This window comes from Athene cunicularia (genome assembly GCF_003259725.1).
Source record: "Athene cunicularia isolate RWA chromosome 2 unlocalized genomic scaffold, athCun1 chr2_part1, whole genome shotgun sequence".
In the NCBI taxonomy this organism is placed as follows: domain Eukaryota; kingdom Metazoa; phylum Chordata; class Aves; order Strigiformes; family Strigidae; genus Athene; species Athene cunicularia.
In genome coordinates, this window is record NW_020799095.1 from 19,415,960 (window position 1) to 19,439,980 (window position 24,021).

Sequence of the window (24,021 nt, forward strand, 5' to 3'; positions counted from 1 at the left end):
TCAAGATCTGGGCTTTTTTTTTTTTTTTTTTTTTAATAATACCGGTTTTAGAAGGGCAGCTATTTTCCTAGAGCAGACACAGTCCAGGAGAGCAGTTTCACTTCCAACCCTCCAGCAATGTCAGGTGAGCAGACCTTAACGATCCCACATAGTTTCTTAACATTTCCTTTACTAATTAGGTGAAATCACCAACCATTAACATTTAAATAGGCCCACTCCCAAGTGTGACAGGAATTTTCCTACAGCTCAGTAAGACAAGAGCCCTGTGGGCCAGCCAGACACATTCCCACTTGCAAACACATAAGTAAAAAGTCAGCGAGACAACGTGTGTTGATGGTAGCCAAGAAAGGACAGGTTAGGTATTGCCTGCCACAGATTGGTTAGTGGAATTTTGCAGACTCTTCCATTTTTAATTAAATTTATAAATCTAATCCAGGTATACATTGATGTATTTGTATTTCAGTTGATTTTTAAAAGCCCTCCAGCTGTTCTTTTCGTCACACTTCTCAAAAAAGAAAATAGTTTCCAAAAGTACAAGGGCTGTGAATTGCAGTTTTAATGAAAGCTTTCCTTCTTGCCATACAATCAGCATTATTAAATAACTTCTTTATAAGGATGTGTACTTTACAGGTGTTAGATGAATAGACACTGAAATTTTATAGGCTGCAGAGGGAAGTAGACATTTGGGAAATGATGTTAAACACTATATTAATTTACTATTTTGCAAACTACATTATTCCTGAATTGACAACAGGTATTTCAAACTGAAAACAGTACATCCAGGAATGGGAAACATCCACACCCACCAGGGCTGGTGCACTCCAATGCTCATACAAACAAGAGGACCATTAACTCTTTGAGGCCATAAAAATAATCGGGTCCTGTGCCCTCTAGTTCCCATGCTTCTGTCAACTACTTATCCCATCTCTGGAGCTTCAGTCTGCATTAGTAATTAACACTGTAACTTGAGTAACAATTGCAAAGTTTTAAACAAATTTAACAGCTATATATGATACTACAGTGGAATCAAGTGGTTAAGAAACACTCAATTCTTTCTCCAGAATCCCTTATGAATGCCTTCTCTGAAGTCTTCACTCTTCTTTATTGGGACATGGTACCTTAATAATTCCGTAGGAGGCTTAGATCAGTGCTGGCATAAAGCAAGCTAAGTGCTTCTTGTCTAGTCATGAACAAGGCCTTTGGTGTTCCTTGACAAGCGTGGGTTGATTTGTTTCCTTCATCACTAATCCTCACAGCAGTCATTTTAGGGGTGACGTCCCCAGTGACACCAGTAATGACTTACCATATTATGGGCATGTTTGGAGAATGCTAGGCCCTACTTGGGCTGGGATAGGGAAGTCTTTTTTAAACTCTGGCACCTGGGGTAGATAGCAGTACAGGTCAGAGAGTGGTGGGGCCAACAAATCCTGTGCTCTTAACACCTGTTCTCATAGGCTATTCTTTTCTGATAGGGCTAATTCTTTTGATCTCTATAGCAGTCTAGGGTTTGGTGCTGAAAAGGTGATTTTAGCATACATTTGTCTCTGAATTTAGGTCTGCTTTTAATTGGAGCACCAACAGCCTGCAAGGTCTATGGGCATATCCAGCATGGAAGATGACTTGCATGGTCTGAAATAAACCATCAGAGCATAGAGTTTGTTACAAGTGCCTACAAGTTAAGCATATTAATCTATTTATATCTCAAAGAGTCAGCAAAGTCATTCAGCTCAGTCTGTCTTTTAGGAGGAACGCAGTAGTGTGCTCTTCTGTCATTCTTGCAGATGTGTGAGATTTTGCTGTTTCCACGCTCACCCTCTCTTTTGTGTTGGGGACCACTTGCTTTTGTCTGGTGTTTTTCTTAGGTCTGCAACTGATCTTCTAAAAAGGGCTGTGATATGAGTGGCTGTTAGTACGTGTGTATTGAGATAAATCAGTAAAATATGTTTGTACCTTACCTAACATCTCACTTGTGAACTTAAGTAAATCCACACTATTTACTTTAATTGTGTTTTCTATTTCCCCTTTTTAATCACACATGAGCAGAGGATGTTCCTCTGGAGGCACAGCTGTCAGCCACTGCCCTTTCCTCACCTGGTTGTCACAGCCAAGAGCACTGTACACCCGCACCCTCCACTGTGGCATCAGTGCCTGCTCCTTCTGGCTCCATGCCTACCCTTCCATAAGGAACCATCCTTAATCTACATATCTGGTGCCAAGTCTGTCCAGCTATTACAGCATGAGAATGCTTTATGTAAACAAGGGTGAGGAACATGGCAAAAGGGATGCAAATGAAGTCACTTTTCTACCCATAGTAGGGAACGTTGACCTCTGAAAGAGCAAATAAGGGGAAACACAAGTCACAGAACTTATTTTTCTAGGCTGACCACACTGCAGCTCTTTCAACACCTTCCAGGTCAAATAGTGCATATTTCCTCACTCCTATTGCCCTTGGGCTAGTAAATAATTCCAAGCTGGTGGGAAGGAAGCACATTTTGGATTCTTCCTCATTATCTGCATGGATGTGAATGCAGTATTTTCTACAAAGATGTTCTCTTAACTAGCCCCAGATGTGAGATGATCCTTTATGTTGCAGACCCTTAGCTTACTGACTATTATCTCCTCTATTTATATATTTGAATGAATTTCCCATTTTTACTTCATCTAACTCACTTGTTACTGCAATAGATTGCAATGAATTGTAATATTACAAAAATTTATTAATTCATCACAACTGTAATGAAAAACACATATACATCTATCCCAGAAGTATAAAATAATTCTTTCCCCAATAGATTTCTGGGTTAAGAAGGAAGATATTTTATTTTCAAAACTGAGACTCAAACTCTACTGCTTGCAATTTTAACACCAGTACGGAAACAAAACAGGGAAGAGGGAATTAACTGGAGCCCACATTAGATAATTTGGAATGTAATAAGGGCAGCAGCTCCTGTAGTATCTGCCTATCATGAGAAAGTGAAGAGGTCACACAAGAGGGGTGCCTGATAAATCCTGAGAAAAACTGTGTGAGGGAGAGCGAATATGTTTATTTTGGCAAAGCTGAGACCAGAATTTGTTTTCTTTTGTGTGTTTTATTCCCCTTGTGGATCCTAATGCCGGAAAACAATTGAAATGAGCAAAGGAGATAGTCATTACTGTAAGTTTTTCTGCTACAATTGAACAGAGTTATCTGGAAATTATAAAGTACTGCAGGTTGCTCCAGGCCATAAATCCTAACCCAAAGCCACGTGCAAAGCCTTGGAAAATTAAAATGCTGCAATTGAGTTTAACCAGCCAAAAAAAACCAGCTGCTGAGACACTCGGACTAGAGAGTACATATTCTTCAACTGTTGAAGGATGAATTGCAGCACTCTGAGGAATATATCAGAGGAATAACCAATTATTTAAGCACATGTGTAAATAAGTTTTGCCAACACTTCAAACAATCTTTAAAATTATTCACAGAATCATTTAGGTTGGAAAAGACCCTTAAGATCATCAAGTCCAACTGTTAACCTAACACTGCCTAGTCCACCACTAAACCACGTCCCTAAGCACCACATCTACTCAAAATGAAGAATCTCATATTGAAAACCACTTTTTTTTTTTTTTTTTTTTTTTTTTTTTTTGGAAAAGCTATTTACATGGCTGACATGAGTCCACTCCAAAAGAAGCCATCCTAGCTTCCCTGCAAGACTTTCAAGATTACCCTGATGGATGCAAAGACTGATTAAACTCTGTTAGGTCAGAAATTTAAAAATACTAAACAAAGCAATGATAGCTTACGTCAGTTTATCTCTGTATAGAAATCATGTAACTACTACAATTATTGTCTGAAATAGAATATTGAATATCCAAGAAATGTGTGAAGCACAGCAATATTAGAAATGTGGCATAAAGTGGGGAAAAAATTCAACAGACCCACATATCCAATCCTTCTCTCTCTATTTAATATAAATGCCTTTATTTGGAATCTCAGCAGTCAGTAAGAATTGACAGTCATCTTTAATTAATAAGACTTTTTGCATCTGGCTGGTGAAGAAACCCAAGGAGCAATCAGAAGTACCAGCTCACTGCTTACCCATGATGCTTAATCACTCTGGTACTGCCTTAGTCTGTGGTACCTGGCATGGGCCAGGATTTGGGGGGACAGAGAGAGCAGGGTGTCCCACCTATACCATGGTGTAGATGTGACTACTCTAGCTCTGGCTCTGTCCAAATCACACGATCCTCACAACTGCCCAGGAGATTCAGCCCCTGAGACTTTCCCATGCACCTTCTTTGCCCCATGGGTATGTGGGACAAGGGCTACACTGGGTACAGCAACCAGACTGCAACACATGGTCCCTGCTTCATCAGGACAGACACAGCCAATGTTAATTCTCTGTATGTTTTTCATGTCTTTCCGGAAAAAAAAAATAAAAATCTGCAAACAGTATTAATTAGAGACTTGTGCATTTACAAGGGCATAGTAGTGTCCTTCCTTTGCCAGTAACTGGCTGTGGGTGCCCTGTTCAACCACTCTGCCATTATGGATCACTGCAATGATGTCTGCAGTCTGTACAGTCGTCAGGCGGTGAGCAATGATGATGCAGGTTCGACCTTGTCGGGCGTTATCCAGAGCTTTTTGGACAATCTGCACAAAGATGTCGTGATAATGCTGTTAGCACATGGACAGCCTTCACTTTTCACCGGAACCACATTTGATTTCTTACTCTTTACTATTACCTGAATATATCACCCATAGATATATGTCAGTGCATACACGAAACCTTTACTCAACAGGGTTTCTCACTGAGGTCAGTGAGGCTGATCAAATGAGCATGAGACTTTGGGAAGTGGGTTCTTGGGCATCCGGTTTGGGTCAGAACACAAAGTCAGTATTTACCATCAAATGCAGATAATAGGAAGAGAGCAGAAGAGTATTAGCTCCCCATGGTGTTTTCTACTTGAATTTCTGGGGTTTATGTAGATATGCACAGCTTCCCTGTGTCGCTCAATTCACAGCTTGCAGCTGGAAAAGCTATTGTGATACACCTGCCCTGTTGTTTCACAGCTGAGCATTTGTAACTTTGATTTTATCCTATAGAAAGCAACTAGCCATATACATAGACATACATGTTTCACATAATAATCATTACTCACCTTTTCACTTTCTGTGTCAAGAGCAGAGGTAGCTTCATCCAGAAGCAGAATGGCAGGATTACGAAGCAGAGCACGGGCAATGGCTATTCTTTGTTTTTGACCTCCAGAAAGTTGTGTTCCTTTCTCACCCACCCGGGTATTATATTTCTGGATGTTAAAAATTTAAAAAAGAAGGCCTGTGAATACTCTTAGAGAAGGAAGATTAGAAAAGTAAAGTTTTATGCATGGCTATAACAATGATTAGGTATTTCCATCTTGAAAGAAAAGAATAGCGCAAGTGATTTTAATAAAGCTAAGGTTTTTATAAACACCTTTAGTGTAAACAGCTATATATATAGCCACACAGGGTTATACCTGGTCTGAAAATTTACTTCCACAAAGACTGGAATAGGTCTTGAATGGTACCACCAGTGATACAGCTGTAAGGTGTCCACATACATCTGCCCATGAGCATATGATCATAAGAATAACTAGAGATTTAATGCTGACATATATATGAAGAACTTGATCCTGCATTACTTACGAATAAAGAATCCCAAACTTCATTAGTAGTAATGAAGATGAAATATTTTTCAGCATCATTACATCATTTTCAACTTACACGGAATAACAGTGAAAACAAACTATGGAAGCATTTTTCCTTGTTAGAACCAAATTCTTAGCATTTGACCTTCATGCTTTCCATGTCATTCACTTTTGATTTATTGCCTCTTCATATTTGTTAAGAAACATTCCCTGTGAGTGCCCATCCAATTAGAAATAGAGAATTTAGTTTTACTGAATTATTGTAGGAAAAAAAAAAAAAAAGTCCCTCTCAGAGTAATGTGAGAAATTTCAGCTGTCAAAGGAAAAAAATTGAAAAAAATTATGAGGACTTATTTGTACATAGACTGTCCTCTTATTTTACCCCCCTCATATTCTGCTTTGTCTGCCCAGTATTAATTGAAATATTGGCGCTTTTTTGAACAAACTAAGAAGGATTTTAAGCTTGAAACACACTGGCATTTTAAAACAAATTCTATACTTTTTCCTATTGAGAGAAAAAAAAATGCTTGTTGTATCTAATCTCACCGTGAAGAAAAGATCACTATCTCTTACCTCTGGCAGATTTTCAATGAAGGCATGAATATTTGCTGCTTTAGCTGCTGCTTCAATTTCCTCCTGACTAACCACCTTACTGTTGTCTCCATATTGAATATTTTCAGCAATGCTGCAGTCAAACAAAATGGGCTCCTGTGACACCAGGCCCAGTCTGGACCTCAGCCATTGTAAATTCAAAGACCTGGTATCAAATCCATCTGCTAACTAGAAAAAGCAACAAAAGAATGAAAGAATGTAGCCAAGTTGACTACAGAGCTCATCCACAGATACATACTGTAAACAGGAAACATGAATTGTAAGAGGAAGCCTGTTATGTGTTAGATTCCCAGCTGAAATCAAGTAAATTTTGCATGCAAAATGGAAAAGTACCAGCAGTATAGATTAAATATTTCCTTCCATTAGTTTTTAATTGTGTGTGTGTTTTTGCTTCCGTTTCCCAGCAGACAGAAAGAGAGCGCAGATTACAGGCTGTTGCTGCAGTCCTTTCAGCCCTACTGACCACAAACAGCACTGGGAACCTCACGGGAAAACCCATCCCTAAGAAGCTGAATGCAACAATAAATATTCTCAGCTGTAGGCCTTTAACTCAATCTTAAAACATCCAAGGAGGTTTCTTTGGACTTTCTATACCCATTAACAGGGATTGCATCAAAAATCCCACTGCAACCTTCTGACGAGTGTCACAGTAGCATCAATGTAGGATTACATTTGTATTATCTGAAGCATGTATCTATGTCCCTAATGTGTGAATTCATAATGGGCGAGATGACTTACACACTGACAAGCAAGTGACATGAACATTATGCCCCTGTGTTACCAGGTTGTGATCATCTTTGGGGAGGCAATGCAGTCTGACGTGGTCATTCTCTTCCCCGGTGAGACCTGCACCCTGTGCCAGCACACTGTACCAACACAGGTGCCAGTGTTTCTACATGTGGTGAATGCACAGGGCAGGCAGTGACAAGGGTCTTGAGGTTGTCTACAGCTCTACTGGAGCCACAATCTCAGTAACCCACACCTCTAAAAAAGGCATATTGCCAGAGATATTGCCAGGATTGTTTAAAGCACCGGAAATGGTGAACGATAAAGACTGCTGGAGATTTAATTGTTATTAATAGCCACACAAGTCTATTATTACCACTTGTCCTTCCACAGGGTCATAGAATCTCTCCAAGAGCTGAATGGATGTGCTTTTGCCACAGCCACTGCTTCCTACTAATGCCAGAGTCTGTCCTTTGTTAACCTTCAGGTTGAGTCCTTGCAAAACTTGAACTTCTGGCCTTGTTGGATATACGAAATGGATGTTTCTGAATTCAACATTACCTTCAAAATTGCTCTGAAAAGTAATAGAAGAGTTCACATGTTCATATAAGCATTTATTAGCTTTAACTATAATAACACTTGTAAGACTTGGTAGTTTAAGTGAGAGAACTGACAAAGTTTGGGAGGGTGTTTTCAAAACTGTTTTTGTATTTCTTTTAAATTACGTATTGGATTGAGTGTAGTATCATTACTTATGGGATGATCTGCAGACGTAAGTCGCTAGATCCTTCTGGAGAAGGAGTTTTCTGCACCTCTTGTATCTCTTCCGCTTTTCTCCTTTGAAGAGAATATCTTTAGACAAATATACAATGTTAATATAAAGTGTAGTTGAGGCACTTTTTATATAATGTATAGCATTTGCTTTCCTGATCTCACACTGCAGGCAGGATAATTTAAGGAATGTAACACAAGGTCAAGATCAGCTATTAAGATAGCAGAGCTAAATTCTTTGGTAGGTAATTTACAGGTGTGTAGGACACAGCTTTTACAGCTGTGTTTTTAAAAGTAATGGTAGTTGTTAAGTAGCCTTAATAAGACTCTCTTTATTGTCTGGGGTAGGAGCCAGTCCTATATACATACTACCAGCAGCGCTAGTACAGTGTTCTCACAGCACTGTATGCTCGCACGTCATAGAACGGTTTGGGTTGGAAGGGACCTTAAAGATCATCTAGTCCCAACCCCCCTGCCCTGGGCAGGGACACCTTCCCCTAGCCCAGGTTGCTCAAAGCCCCGTCCAACCTGGCCTTGAACACTGCCAGGGAGGGGGCAGCCACAGCTTCTCTGGGCAACCTGTGCCAGTGCCTCACCACCCTCACAGGGAAGGATTTCTTCCTTATTTATTCTAAATCTGCCCTCTTTCAGTTTAAAACCATTACCCTTTGTCCTATCACTACCCTCCCTGATGCAGAGTCCCTCCCCATCTTTCCTGTAGCCTCCTTGAAGTACTGGAAGGCCGCTATAAGGTCTCCCCGGAGCCTTCTCTTCTCCAGGCTGAACAGCCCCAACTCTCTCAGCCTCTCCTCACAGGGGAGGTGCTCCAGCCCCCTGATCGTCTTCATGGCCTCCTCTGACCCTTCAGGCAAGTCCATGTCCTTCTTATGTTGTGGGCCCCAGAGCTGGACACAGGACTCCAGATGGGTTCTCACAAAAGCAGAGTAGAGGGGCAGAATCACTTCTCTTGACCTGCTGGCCACACTTCTCTTGATGCAGCCCAGGATACAGTTGGGCTTTCTGGGCTGTAAGTGCATATTGCTGGCTCATAGTCAGTTTTCCATCCACTAATACTCCCAAGTCCTTAATGAGCTCAAAGCTTTGCTTTGCTGAAGTCACGGGCATCACTGGTATTCGAGTCCAGTCTATACTAGAAATATTTTCATTTAAGTTTTATTTTACCAGGGACCTTCTGCCAAATCCTTCAATGCCTGTGCCGGAGAATGCCAATTCAAGAAGATATGTGTGTTCAGAGCTTTAAAAGCTGAAAATCTTGTGTATAATCTTAAAGTTATAGAAACTGGGTTATGGTTTCCTGAGTAGGGACTACCACCTAAAACCTACATGGGCAGTTAATTTTAAACTTAGATGGATGTGCAAATGTAATCCTTCCAGATCACATAAACTGAAAGCATTTAATGCAGAAATCTGAGAAGTGCTGAGGTCAGTTTCCTTACTGACAATTTTGGTTCAGAGGTTGAGTTTATTGAATTTTTGAGTGTGTTTTGGTTTTTTTTCTCTTGTTGTTTTTTTCTTTGTCATCCACCACCACCACCCACACACACTTTAGAGCAAAACAGATTATCTATTAAGTTAGTTTTGACTTCACAAGACCACATTTTTACTTTTAAGAGTTTCCACAGTTTTAAGAGGATGGCTTTTGGCAAAACTGTTCTGTCTCTGAAGGAACTAGTCTCTCATCTAGAAGAAGAGTAGAAAAATACACTTGTATTTTAATTCTCCTGTAAACCTTTACGAAGACAACGCAACTGTTAGTGGAACTGACATTGTTAGTATTTTCCTGAAATCATTTAAGATGCGTGTCAGTAGAAGGACAAGTTTTTCTTTGTTGTTTTGTTTTTGGTTTGTTTTTTTTTTTTTTAAAACTCATTCAGACCAAAAATATATTTAACACTTTTGACCAAACGGGAGGAATAATATGGTCATTAAAAAAAATTGAGTCAGTACCACTATTTTATATAATGTCTGTCTTTTGTGACACCCTAAAAAAATATGAAGCTATGCATACAGCTGCAGGCAATAAAACATTAATAATTTAGTTTATTTCAAGATTTTTCTGACACCCCCTCAAAAAAAACCCAAACCAAAATCTTACCAATTTTTCACCTTCTTCACTGTAACTGTCAATTAGAGGTTTTCTGTCCAGAAGTTGAAAGATTCTTTGGGCTGACATTCTAGCTTTGCCATAATCTGGTGCCAGGGAAGCAGACTGACCAACATTTATAGCTGCAAATATGACGGAAGAGAAGACTCTAAAAGCAAAAGACAAAGCATCGTTGGTTTCAGGCAGAACAATGTGGTGTTTTCCTCATGTGTAAAACAACCCCCCAGAATAAATTTTTGTAGCATCTTTAGATTATGACATTTCTGGAGCTTCTCACCCCTCAAAATGTCATCCAGTATTAGGAAGTTCTATTTGTTCCTGTAACTATTTTATGAGCAGTGGTGTCATATCACTATGTAATACCTCTGTCTGGAAGAAACATCAAACATCAAAGACTTCTCCAGAGTAGGTGTGCTGAGCAGGGCCACCCACTTGCTGCTTCACTGTCTGAATACACACCTTTGCCCAAAACAGCCCTTCTGCCCAAACTGCACTCCCAACCCGACTGAATTCCTGAATCTCTATGCCTTACCTCTGTAATTTGATGAAATAATTTGCATGCATTGAAATCACATCCTATGTGTGTATATATATATATATTATTTTTTTTTTTTTACATTTTATAATGTATACTCACATAAATACATTTTCAAAGTTGCTCAGACAATGGGCAATGAGCCACGCCCCGAATCTGAAGACTGCTGCGTTAACAAAGTAGTTTGCACATTGAGCTACTCCATAGGTAAATCCATAGAAAGGGGCTTTTGACAGAGAATCTCTGATAAAGGAAGAGACTTTCCGTAAGTATCTCGTAAAACAGAAACAGCAGACACTGGCTGAGGCATAGCCAGATTTCTGGGTTAAAGTTTTCAAGCCATACAGCTCACCCTTTGAAAGCACACCAATCAGACCAGAACACACGCACACTCGCAGACAACCCCGCCAGACCCTAAAAGCCCCCCACATCATGACATGGAACTGCCCCTAGGACAGAAAGCAATGAGATCCTTCTTCCTCAGTTATGCTATCTTGAATCTCTGCTTTTCTATAGCAAGGCAGGTCACTAAAGCAGTTAAAAAAAAAAAATTAATAACTACCACAGATGACCCATTTTATTAAGAAAACAAGCAGGCTCCAGCCCAGCCTAAGAGAGCTGCCTGCGGGCTTCCGCCAGGTCTTCCCATCCGAGCAGACACCTCTCATCCTGATTCAGAGCAGGGATGTATTGCTGGGTATCCCCTCAGGGATTCAGACTAAGCCTCTATTTCTCAATCTGTCCTTCTAGAGAAGTTTCATTTTGTGTAGCTAATTGATTGCACACTGAATCATAGTCTGCAGGACTCTCTGCCTTCATGGTTTAGGATGCTCTCTGAGGAAATGGAAATCTCCTTTCTAGTCTAAGCTGTAAATCAGAAACCTTTGACAGTCCAGGAGAGCATCCTGCCCATATCTGGGGTATTACCAGACACTGAATTTTAACACTGTTTTGGCTGAGGACAGACTATACAATGCATCGTTTTCAATTCCTTCTTTTACATTAGTTACCTTGAAGGAGGAAAGAAACAACAATTTTGTTTAAATAAAGTGGAGCTAGAAAAATCTGTCATCCCTGATGGTTCAAATTACGTTTCAGTGGAGACAAGTCAGTGGGGCATAGTGGGTCAAACAAGGGAAACATGAAGTTCATTTCAAGGTTTCAGTCATATGAGAGGAATAAGACTGGCTTATGTTATAAGGGATGTGGTATGGGAGTTAACTAGTATCAATGCAGTACTCTGAAATGGAGTGAACGTATGTCCTAGATTCTAGGCATACACAGACAAACCCGATATTCTGTAACATACTCAGAGAATGCAGTTTATAAAGTGTTTACATAATGAAAAGGCAAATCCTGCAAATGTTTTTTTCCCCTCTGCATTTAACTCTGTATATTAAAATATAGCAAGTGAACAAATTTTAAAACTATGTAAATGGCTTTTGATATCCTTCCCGATCTTTTGGGTATTAGCTTGCAAGAAATGTATTTACAATACATCTGAAAGACTAAAAAGTACAAAGAAAGAATTATTAAAGCAAAAAATCCTACCTATATGGACCACTCAAATTAGTAACATATCTTTCATAAAATGCTTCTTCCCTTGTCAGTGAAGCTACAGTTCTTATGTTTTCAACGGATTCTGTTGAAATCTAAATTAGGAGATAAAGCAAGAGGTAATCCCTTACAACTGATATGTACAACGTATCTCCTAAACACTTGATCTCTTCTCTAGCATTTATTACTTTAGATCAGCAAGCAAGAGAGGAGATTGAGGTCTGTTACCAGGTGAAGGAGAGCTCAGAGCAATGAGAATATACACCCCATGGTCACAAGACAAGCAGGGGCTGAAGCCAACAGCACATTTGAGTTCAGAATCTTGGGCTAGCATGCATGAAGCATCAGCAGACCCCGACCTAACCCATGGATTGTGATCCTGATGAATTTAACCCTATTTAATAAAACAGGACCAACTGTTGTCACCTGGACACCATTTGCACTGTTGCATGGACTGCTTCTGTCTCCTGGAAGAGCGCTATCTGGTGAATGAAGACAGTACCCTGAAACCGTTGAGCATGTTCATGGTTTGCATTTTATGATGGAATAAAAAAGTATCAATGTCAGGGCTTGGTGGCTCAGTCCTGCAATGCTTCTGGCCACAGGACAGAGCAGTGCAGAGCCACGGTGCTTGCCCCAGGCACAAGGCGCACCAGTGCTGGGGCTGCTGCTGCTACAGCTGTCCCTGCCCAGAAATCTGCTATGGAGGCTTTCAAATGCATTTTTATAGCCTAATTTACAGATGTTTTGTGTTATCTATGTTTTGATTTACTTAGGAATATATAAACATTCCCTGTATCCCCCATCCTGTCCTGTCCTTTCCTCTCCCCCTTCATTTATCTTGGATAATTGAGTCAGCTGTAATATAGCTACAATAATGTCCTTAAAAGTGATCTCACACCATAACCCTGTAGTTAAAATTGGAGGACTTACTCTTCCAGCCTCTTCCAGGGCTTTTTGATCTTTTGCGGCATGACCAGACACAGAGCTAACTCTCGCAGCATTTGTAGCAATAACGAAAGGAATGCAGGCCAGGATAAGCAAAGTTAACTGCCAGCCGTACACAAAAGCAATAACGATGGCAGTCAGAAGGGTAAAGACAGTCATAGTCATCAGTCCCAGTCGGCTTCCAGTTGCCTAAGAAAACCCCAGAAACCCCCAAATATCAGTAATTAGATTTAAATTACTATATAGTTAAGGCCAGCGATTCAGCTGGAAAACAAAACCATGTGTGGTCGTGAGTGTGGACGTTATGCACCTACTTATGTAGCTGTTCCTAGACGTTCCTCATACCTGCCAGCCAGCATTCAGGCCTTCAAGTGAGTTTAAAGTAGTCTAAACAGTGATCATGGTAGCTGTTTAATGAAATAGGTATCTGGGAATTCCTGTACTACCTGAGGCACAGAAGACTGTGGCCACTGTCACAGTAAGGCAGGTTGGTGGTTAGGTGCCCAGCATTAGGCAAGAGGGGCTTCATTCTAGCAACAACCATCCATTGACCTGTCCCACTAATGATCGTGGAAAGTACTCATCCTCAGTTTCTCACACTGCTGCACCTAGGGTTGGGTACTCATAAAAAAAGTCTGGATTTGGCCACTCTGCAGAAATTTTTCTTTATCTCAGTGGGATAACGAGTGGGAAAGATGAACTCATACCGAAGAACTCCTGTCTCCTCACAGTCTATGTAACCTTTTCATGAAGAACTGTTAAAATGAGAGAGGATTATCATCCAGAATCCGGGTGGGCTCTGATCTGCAGAAAAAAGGTCTGAAAACAGCTCTGTGGAAATAGTTCATCTTCCAAAATTTGGCTTGATGGAAAAAACAAAAATCCTTGGGCGGGAAGCAAAAATTCTTCTCTCTTTTGCCAAAGACTTTCCTGCCCTGAGAAGACTTTTCTTGTTCAATAAAATTTAAAATAGTAATAATTAAACCAATGCCAAGGTGAATTGTTGCCATATGTTCTAGAGGCTGCACATAAAGATGGATTTGGAAACTTCAGGCAACGCAGCATGAGGCACAGTACATACTTACTGACAACTCTGCAATGCTCCAGAGAACACAATAGCTTTGGAGACCAATTCATGCCCTTAGCTGGCTTTTGTACTTAGAGGACCCTGTGGACCCCTCCTTTCTATTGCCCTGACAGGATGATATAGTTCAATGCCACTGAAATAAACTGGAACTTTAAAAGATGAAAATTACTAAGTTTTGTCAAAGACTATTTTCTTACTACAAGCCCATAAGGAAGGAGGATAGGAGAGAGAAACAAAACTCTGAAAAATATAGGGATTAAAGGGTTCTTGATGTACATAGTTGAAGGAAACAAAGACATCTTAAAACAAACCAGTAAACTTTTCCCTCACAAGTCCTGCAATGATTTTTTTTTCTTTTTCCAATGAGAAGGGAAGAAACAGAAAGACATTTGGCAGATTATCAGGGGCTGCTGATGAGGTAAGCAGTAGGAGGAATTGTACAGAATTTGCCATATTCTTCTGCCAGTGTCTGGTGTCCCCTTCTCCCATACCAGTGCCTTGAGTCACTCCCTCCCTTGGCCATCACCCTCCCTGGTGTTCTTTATAAATGGTGGGCCATTTCTTATTTTCTGGTCTGCTTCTGTGTGAAGCACATTTGGTGGGGATGGGAAGAAAAATTCTCATTATTAAGGTCAGTAAGGGTTTGTATTATCTGCAGATGCAACCTATTTATGCCACTCGGGTGCCACCCACATAGGGTGTAAAAACCTGGGATCCACTGATTCTGGTCCCCAGCACATATACAGATTTCACTTTGCATGGTGAAGTGGTCTAAAGTTATTATAGATTTAGCTTAAAGACTTACAGTGAGGAAAATGAAAGGTACGTGAACATCTGCTGGATTTTCTGATAGTTCTTATAAATTATCAGCTGGGAAGCCATTTCCAAGGTGTCAACAGCATGCTACATAAACACATCTGACAGTCCGTGGGGTAGATCTACGACCTTTTGTTCTGAAATAATATTCTCAGTGTCCCTTGTCAACTGCAATTAATATTTGTAAGGAAAAAAATATTTTAAAAACACACACAAAAGAATCAGCATACCCCTTTAACTTGGGAAGCATCTGTAGCAAGCCGAGTCAGCAGAACACCAACAGCATTTTTCTGATCGTCGTACCATCCAACCTCCTGCAAGAAGAGACACTGATTTTTGTTTCAAAAAATTACATGTTCTTACCATATTTCAGATTTATCAGGATTACTAATAACATGAACAAACATTTCCAATGTTTATCAGGATTACTAATTAAATGAGCAGACATTGTCAGCTCAGGTAGCACACAGAGAAATGGAAGTCATGATGGCTAACTGAAATATTCTTCCTCTGTAGTCAGCACCTTCCAAGTAAACTAAAAGGAAAAAATATTATTCTGTTGTAAACATCTAATTGTTCAGAATCAAAGTACTATAAGTTGTGATGTTCTTCCGAACATGCCTATTTAGAAACTTTTATTATAAAACCCATTTCCTCAGGCCTTCCTTGGACCTTGTCTTCTTACATGTTATCTATTCCATTAACTAGAGAAGAACAATTCCTCATCTATATTTGTACATACAGAAGGGAAACGAGGCCCTTTTACCTCCAAAGGCTATGGCAGGGTTTTTTTAGTCACTGATTTTCCCTCTCTCTTTGAGAAGTTTCCATGAACACACAGGTTTGTGTCCCCAGTGTGTGTATGGAGTGCCAAGTTATGCATTCTCAAACTTCTGTGCAAGTAACATGAAATTGCACAAATCAACAGGAAGGATTTAATACAAGTAACTTTATTCTTCACATGGGTAATTCTTGATGTAATAGGGCAATATGAATTGTTTGCAGTAAAAAAATGATCAGATTGTCTATTTGCTGTGGATTGCAGCATGTAGATTTAAATCTAAATAACCAAACAGATTAGGTATGACATACTTGCATCATGAGCACCCAAGCAAGGGGAGATTAAACTTTCTGGTCATCCTTGCATACACATATTAGCATGCCAGAAATATGCACATTTGCAGTGACACTCCTTCAAACTTAGATTATTTGCGGTAGCAACACTGAGCCAAATTGCACACGGATTAGAAGATTTCCAGAAAAGTTGTACTTTTTCCTAAACTAGTGGTAGAAGAGACATGTTTTTGTTTTTTTCTCCAGACCACACAATTAAAACCCAATGTGTACCTTGTAACAGTCTGCAAAAGACATCTGGCTCTCGTGATACCCTAGCTGCATAATTCATACCTGCTGAAGTAATGCTCTGAAGGACAAAGAGCGCAGTCTCATTGTTAGTATCTCCCCAGACTTCCCAAACATGAATCCCTGGGGGAGAAAAGAGAGTCACATTTTCTCATCTGATGCTTTAACTCTGTTTATAAAGCTGCACAACAAAAGCAATGACACCAAAAAGTCCTACAACCCCTTGTGCATATGTAAGTATTGGGAAAAGTGCCATTAACATTCCTGGAACCTGAAAGTGTTTTCCCACAGGACGGGAGCATCATGGCAAAGGCGGCAGGAGCTTTGTAACACCTTATTTGTATGCCCCAGACTCATTAGAAGATAAATGAGCCTATCTTGTCATTAGCCTCTGTACTCTGACTGCTACCAGGGATATTCACTCACAGAAGTCATACCAGTGGATTTTATGATATGGACATCAATGTGCAGTAACTGTTTCCCGAAAGCTGTGGAGCAGTCATAAGAGGACAGCAAGTGATGGAGTTTGCTTGATAGTATGAAAAACAGTCTGCTATGAAAAGAGTCCATTTTATAATTACTTTGGCAAAAGTCTATAGACTGTCGGTGAGAAACATCAGGCTTAAGAACTTTGACTTTTAAGGTCAGACCCTCAACTTTGATTTCAATCATGCTGAATCCACACTGCCTTCAGTGTTTTATTTAAACCAACAGCAAATATGGATGTATGTGTTTAAGTAAGCACATCCATAAAACATATATATCTCAGGAAGAACCCTGGCACTTCTGCCTGTTTTTGTAAGCTCTGATTGATGTTTTGCTTCTCAGACTGCATTGATATGAGTTATACCTGAAGCCCGCTTCTTCTAACGTTTCAGTGTAGTGGCACTTACTCGGATTATGTATGTTGTTAAGGTAATCACTCCAAGTAAAAGAAACATTAAAGAAAGCACCAAAGTGTTTTTATTCCTCTTTTCTGTATCTGTTTCTTGAAAAGCCTATGCAAGAAAAAACACAAAAATGAGTACATAGACGATGAGACGATGCCAGTTACATAAAGCAGCCTTAATCTCAAGAAGCTTGTCTGCTTCAATTTGTCTTAGCAAGTATTCTGGAACCTGAAATCAGTCTGGAGTCCACTTTCTGTTGAAGGCCAAAAGACAGCCCAGATTTCTATTTAACCTACATCTCACTGATTTGTTCCCCCAGATCCAACTATTTTTACTCCTTTCCTCTGCTAGTCAGATGCAGTTTTGCTGGGCTCTGCCTCTAGAAGGTCACTTAACCAACATTTATCCATTTTTCATTGGATCCATTTATACAAGTGAATCCCACCCAGAGCCTTACATAGGGAAAACTGGCTGAGCTTGGGGGAGGCTCAGGACTGCAACATCCAATTTGCAAAAAAACCCCAAACTTACCCCAATGATTTTTCCAAATAAAACAGCGAATGCAGGATGGACCCCACCTGAGACGGCAGCAGCAATCACTCCCAGCAGTATATACAGCCACTCAGGTTTGTTCAGAGCCAGGATTCTTGAGTAAGGCACATCAGGGAGATTTTCTTTCTACAGTAAAGGGAAAGCTGCAGGTTTTCCTTGGAAAGTTACAGAACATGAAATTCCCCAGGCAGTGGGTGTTCATTAGGCTTTGAATAGCAAACTGACTTTGAAAACTACTGAAAGCCCTGTCTGTGCACTTGGACTGAGCAAACATGATGGCTATCTGCAGCTTTGCCGTTTCATATCCTAGAACTTCAACTGCACTGTAAAAGTTTGGAGGCAAAAAACTTAACAAAAGGCTAAGTCATGAGGGAGAAGGGCCAGAACAGTTCATTGAAAGTCAGATAGGATTGGTCACCATGAATGGCAACTAACACTTGTATCTTTATAAAGAACTAAAAGTGTCACTGTTCAGAGCACAGAGGAGATCCCTCCGGTTCAGCTAAATGCTAGTGGGCTGGCAGTAATACAATTGGGTAGAGAGGTCATCTTTCTCTTTTGCAAACTATAGCTTATGCATCATTACCAAAAGCATGAAAGAGGCATATGTAACAGTCGGCTTGCATCTCCTTTAAAAGTACAAAAATGTCCTGTTCTGCTTTACTAATTTATTCAAGTGCTTATGCCCCCACAGGAGGAGTTCTGGAAAAGCAAAAAATGAAAACATTGGAAATGAGACAAAATGTTAGGCAGGATTATGAAGAAGTTGCTCTTGCTTCCTGGTTATTTTATCCCATATTTCAGATGTTGAATGAGCGTGGCTAAGCCTCAACCATAAAAGTGGGCTGAGATTTCTGAAATAATTACAACTGCTTGGATGCATGATGTCTTCATTTTTTTGTGAATGTGATGAATACTGAAGTCTTAGGCATGAACACCCACTACTTCCTCTGAGGTCTTAAGCAGTATTAATACACAGACAAAAATTATCTTTTGAAGTTGCATAACTTTTTTTGGTCATAATAGGAATGGATCCAGCTCCTTCATACTATTTGAAATATGTATTAGCTGGAAGCTATATTTTAGTGGGAAGGAATATCGATAGATACAAATCACACTAAGGCTTCCATAACTATTTTTAATAATCAGATGCTGTATTAAAGATGAGATACTAACCTCTGTAGATTTAAAAGGATCATGGTTTTACTTCAGAATTTATATTTTATTTCTTCAATTCAAGGGTCCTGAAGTCAGATAAAAAAATCCCAAACCAAAACAAAACCCATACTCCCAAAATGTCAAACAACTCTTCCAATATATTTCATGATTAAAAAATTCTGTAGCTTAAGCAGGACAAAATAAAAAACAAAATCAAGTTTTTATTGAGCTGCCTACCTGAAGTCTGATCCAGAGTCCACCAGAAATCTGCTCCTGTTCATTGCCATGAGCAAGTTTTACTAAACTTTGACAAAACAAAGTTCTGTTTCTAAAACCTGAGCTTCCTATATGCCTTTTATTTCTATGAGACATTTGTCAGCTAAAGTGTTTTATCTGAATAAAAACCTTCAAACTGGATGTTTTAAAGCATATACTAAGACTCAAAAAGAGAGATAGAGAGAGAAAAATGGTTCTTTCATTTAAAATAGACTTCAAAATTGCTAGGGTTCTGATATGGTCTTTTTCCTTTGACATAAATGCAGCATGATATCCCAAAGTGCCTTAAAATTCAGTACGCACACCCAGGGATCACATTATCCACCAGTATTTGCAACAGTGAATACCAGGAAATAAAGAATCCTGCAAATCAAATCTCACAACTCATTTTAATTAGATAGAATCAAAACATGAGTAACACTGAAATAATGCACTTAATTTTATGAAGTATGACAAATCAACAGCATGAGTTTTTTCCAGCTCCACACTAAGTCAATAGTGTTAAAATAAAGTTTTTGGTAATATGTACATGATTGTCCCCATATCCCTAGGATAAATACTCAGCCTGGTGAGTACTGACTGTAATAGCACCAGCGTGAAGGTTGCATGGCAGCCAGCTATCTAAAAGTAATTAAAATCATGTGCTTTGTGTTTATGCTTACATGTTATCACTAAAATTCTGAACTAAAGTTTTAATACCAACCTCCAGCTCTTTTTTTTTCTTTTTTCCAGAGAACTTTTTCTTAGAAGAGCACCTTTTGCTCTTATATCTACTGGATCTTCTTCGAATGCTGCCTTTCCCAGAGATCACCGATTCTTCAAAATGATTTTGAAGAGTCAGTTTCTCCACAAAATCATTCTTGTCATTTTCCTCATATTCCTCAGCTCCTGTATCTTCACTTCCTTCTGATGTCCCATCATCTTGAACATTATTGCTATAACCCTAGTGAGAATTCAGGATACACAATCAAAGGTGTTTTGAGCAGGGAGAAGGAAGAGTAAAAATTTCTCATGAATAATGCTGTTTCAGTCAGGTGATCACTGTTGCCCATAGGCCACATAGATTTCAGTCTGTAATGGCAGAGCAGTAGGCTATTTGGTCCTGATTGTTTTTTTTTCCTCTTTTCTCATTTTTCTTTAAGCAGTCTATTGAATCCACCTGGAATCTAACAGTTCTGTGGTTATGCTGTAATTATGTAGTCTGTGCCTTCATCTTACTTATGTTTTTGACACATTAGATTGTGTAAATTTGAAACACTTTCATGGGTAAAAGCCCCAAGAACTCCAAGTCTGTGTCTATGCCCAGACTGGAGTGACTGAGCAGCTGCCAACTGGACAACATGCAGAAACTATAGAGAAAAGGGCTTCACATAGCAGCATTTCACAACTTTGGAGAAACAACACATGGAGAAAGAAAATAAATAAATTTGCCCTTACCTGCTGCATTACAAGAGAATAGTAGACTCCCTTCTGCAACATGAGTTCACTGTGTGTCCCTTGTTCAACCACAATGCCTTTTTCAAATCCAGCAATAGTGTCAGCAGTTCTGATGGTAGACAGTCTGTGAGCAATCACAATGGTGGTACGTCCAGTCCGAGCCTTATGGAAAAACAACAAAAGCAATTTACATTAAAACACGCAAGAAAATATCACAGAAATAAAACAGTTATTTTAAGCATTTATAACATCAAATAAATCCAAACTGTAAAAAGAATTCTTTCTTCTAAAAGCAGATTTTTTTTCTTGGTTTTGTGTCTCTTGTTTAACAGTCTAAGGATACTTTCACTTGCCTAATTCAGGCAGAGAAAACCACATTAATATTATTAGACAGGCAATGCGGGTATTAAAGGCTACAATTAAGGTTATTTGACTTTTTATTGAACTTGAACTGTTTGAGATAAAGTTGCCCATAAAGCTTTCCATGTGTATGCACACATGGGAGGGAAATGTAGTGAGAATAGTTAGATCTTTCTCAAAATAAAGCTAGGATAGCTAGCATATAAAAAAAGGATATTTTCTTTATATACTGTCCATGCATATTTTAGGAAGTATAACATTAGCATGACTTCTGACAAAACTTAAACAGGAAAACATAGATGAGTGGAGCACATCTGCAGTGTTAGCCACTCCCTAAAGCTCTCTCCCAGTTTTTTAAAATCAGCTACATCTCAAATTAGGGGCCTGCTGGGACTTGGCAGGGAGAGCCATCAAAGCCTCAGTCTGCAGGTTACATGTCCCATCCCTCTCCAGGTCCCACATGCAGACCAGTACTGTGCACAGTTCTCATGCAGCAAAGGAGCACATGCCAGCTTGCGGCTGCTGGAGAGTGGCTTCCCTCCTCGCGGATGCCTGGAGCAGATGGTGACTTGGGGGCAGGAGGAAAAATCTAAGGGGACCTCACATACCAGATATGTTCTGCAGTCAAGAAGCCTGTTGGAAGGTACTTGCTACAGAAGCTGTATATCATATTGGCACAGGAATAGGGGCATGGAGAAAATGAGGACAGTTTCAGTAGATGAATGCTTCCATTGAGATTCGGATTCTTCCCCTACATCTGTCACTAAGTCACAGATCTGCTGCAAGTCACTCAAAGCCCGTCACAGGAGGTCTGCCTCAGTGCAGATTTCATGGCTGTGCCCCAACACACAGCGGTGCGGAGCCTTCACCACTGCAACTGGAGCTATGATCAGAGCAAGCAAAATGTTTTAAAAGATGCAAAGTTATCTGCAAAACAGCAGACTACAGACACATACATGTGACTGCTCAGAAATGGTGTGCATCTGTGAGGTTAATATCTCTGCTTCTCAGCTGTAAAAATAACGAACAATATTAGCACCGCTTTTTCCACTCAGGGATGTTGAGAAGAAATTTGTAAATCCCATTTGGGGACTACATTGATGGACATCAAAAAGCTGTGAAAGATGAGAAAGTTATGATTCAGGGCTCATTTTGGTGTACTCCGGGAACATGCTGAAGGATGAGGAAGAGTATATTGAACAGTTCCCTTAACTGAGTGATCTCCCTCTACGTTAGGTATTAAATGAAGCAATAAGCTTCTGGAAAAGGTTAGTATTTGATCATGGAATTAGAGAACAGGCAGAAGAAAGCTAAATTAATGCTGAAGAAACAATATTTTGGTCCTTAACTTTACAGCAATAATATCATTTATATACAAATTAGATTAATATTATTTTTGCATCCACATGTTATCTCAATACTAATAATATCAGTATAGTCATGCGAATATAACCAACATCTACATTTTACCTCAAATTTAAAATGACTGGCAATGAAGGTGGCAAATTCTGTATTTCCCTTGAGGGACACTTCTAACTCATATCTCTCTCTGCATAACTACTGAAATGAAAGGCAGGATTTTTCACTTAGCTTTTAAAAATACATTAAAATAAATATTAGATGAATGAAAAAACATTCCAGTCCAACCATGAAATTCTTTTTTAATCAAAGCCTTTAGGCTCCATTACATCTTGGTGGAAACTGCTGACAAAGGAAGGCTGCAAGGAAGGGACTGTAAACTGGTGGGACAGGCATGGGTACAGGCTCTGACAGCTCTGCTTCACAGTAGCACCCACCCTGGAGTCGTGGGGCTGATAAACACGAAGAGGGCAGAGACTCAGTATTTGTAACTGATTCAGCTTTTGTTCTGTGATTTGCAGTCAGTCTCTGTAAAGAAAGAAAATGGCTAAATCCCAAGAACTTTCTGAAAATTATGAAGCAACTGTTCAATGAAGAATGAATAGGAGGAATATTATACTATACATTTCTATTAATCTACCTGAAAAAGGCTGTTCAGTCCTCATACCTTGCTTTGATAAGATGCCATCCATATTTTACCAGCAAATGAACAATTGTCATTTGAGGAAGAGTGTGCAGGAGCCCTAAGTGACAGTTACACATGACTGTGTCTTGGTAATTAGTAATAATACTAAAAAACACCGAATAGACATGTTGTCTCAGTAAAATTTTGATCATTTTAACTCCCTGTTAAAACAGTGAAACTAAAACATCCATTCCAATTTCATTTTCCAGTGTTCTTGACTCCAGTGGAAATCTGCACTCAAAATCGTATGTTATTTTTTTTTAAAGTGGTGTTGCACCTTTTCATGGCAACTGGTAGCTTCAGTAACATGGCTCCTACCTTATCGAGAGCTGCTTGCACTATGGATTCACTCTGAGTATCTAGCGCGGACGTAGCTTCATCCAGAAGAAGAATCTTGGGATTTCTTGCCAGGGCACGGGCAATAGCAATTCGCTGCTTCTGTCCTCCACTCAGCTGAGCCCCTCTTTCCCCTACCATGGTGTTAAATTTCTGAGAAAGGAGAAAACAAAATAAAAGCTGTGGGACATCTCAAATTAAATCCTCCCTTCTCTTTGTGATCACAAGCACTCAGCTTCTAGACAAGATGTAGCTTTTTCTGTCTGACTTGAGCATGGGCAGAGCAAACTACAGAACGACTACATCGATCCATCTAGCTCTTAGCGAAGCACTCCTACCCACATTACATACTTTACATGCCTAACTTTGAACTTATGGTTCTTCAAAGTCTTGATATTTACTGCTTGATCAGACAGTGCTCCAAACCCTGTTTTTTTCTCAAGACAAGCCCGTAAAAAGCATCTCCGTATTTACTGAGGACTGCCTACCTTTCCAACAGGGTCATAGGGACCCACCAGGACATATAATGTTGCCTCCTCTGAACCTTAGACTCCCACCTTGGAGCCATGGCTTGGTTCCTGCTGACACTGTCACTCACTCCAAAGTTGCAGGTCTCAAAATCCACTGTAGTCTTTTATTATACAGCTGTTTACGAGTAAATATGATCAAATAACTCTTCCTGAGAAGAGGGAACCTTGGAATAGACTGACACGCTAGAAACAGCACATGCTTGAGAGATAGGGGCCAAGCTCTCTGAGGTAG

General features: G+C 39.7%; 1 protein-coding gene across 1 annotated transcript in view; it reads right to left on the bottom strand.

Annotated features, from left to right (window-relative positions):
* Positions 1 to 2,844: 2,844 nt before the first annotated feature.
* Positions 2,845 to 24,021, bottom strand: part of ABCB5 (ATP binding cassette subfamily B member 5) — a 36,099-nt gene continuing 14,922 nt past the window's right edge. The window contains exons 14-28 of the mRNA XM_026843003.1: positions 23,242 to 23,412; positions 20,520 to 20,681; positions 19,786 to 20,025; positions 17,628 to 17,774; positions 17,100 to 17,204; positions 16,252 to 16,329; positions 15,075 to 15,158; positions 12,927 to 13,130; positions 11,988 to 12,088; positions 10,539 to 10,679; positions 9,893 to 10,049; positions 7,382 to 7,579; positions 6,241 to 6,447; positions 5,143 to 5,289; positions 2,845 to 4,633 (exon numbers count right to left, since the gene is read on the bottom strand). Of these exons, the coding sequence (XP_026698804.1) occupies positions 4,436 to 4,633; positions 5,143 to 5,289; positions 6,241 to 6,447; positions 7,382 to 7,579; positions 9,893 to 10,049; positions 10,539 to 10,679; positions 11,988 to 12,088; positions 12,927 to 13,130; positions 15,075 to 15,158; positions 16,252 to 16,329; positions 17,100 to 17,204; positions 17,628 to 17,774; positions 19,786 to 20,025; positions 20,520 to 20,681; positions 23,242 to 23,412 (2,340 nt within the window). The 3' untranslated portion in view covers positions 2,845 to 4,435. The remainder of the gene's footprint in view (positions 4,634 to 5,142; positions 5,290 to 6,240; positions 6,448 to 7,381; positions 7,580 to 9,892; positions 10,050 to 10,538; positions 10,680 to 11,987; positions 12,089 to 12,926; positions 13,131 to 15,074; positions 15,159 to 16,251; positions 16,330 to 17,099; positions 17,205 to 17,627; positions 17,775 to 19,785; positions 20,026 to 20,519; positions 20,682 to 23,241; positions 23,413 to 24,021) is intronic.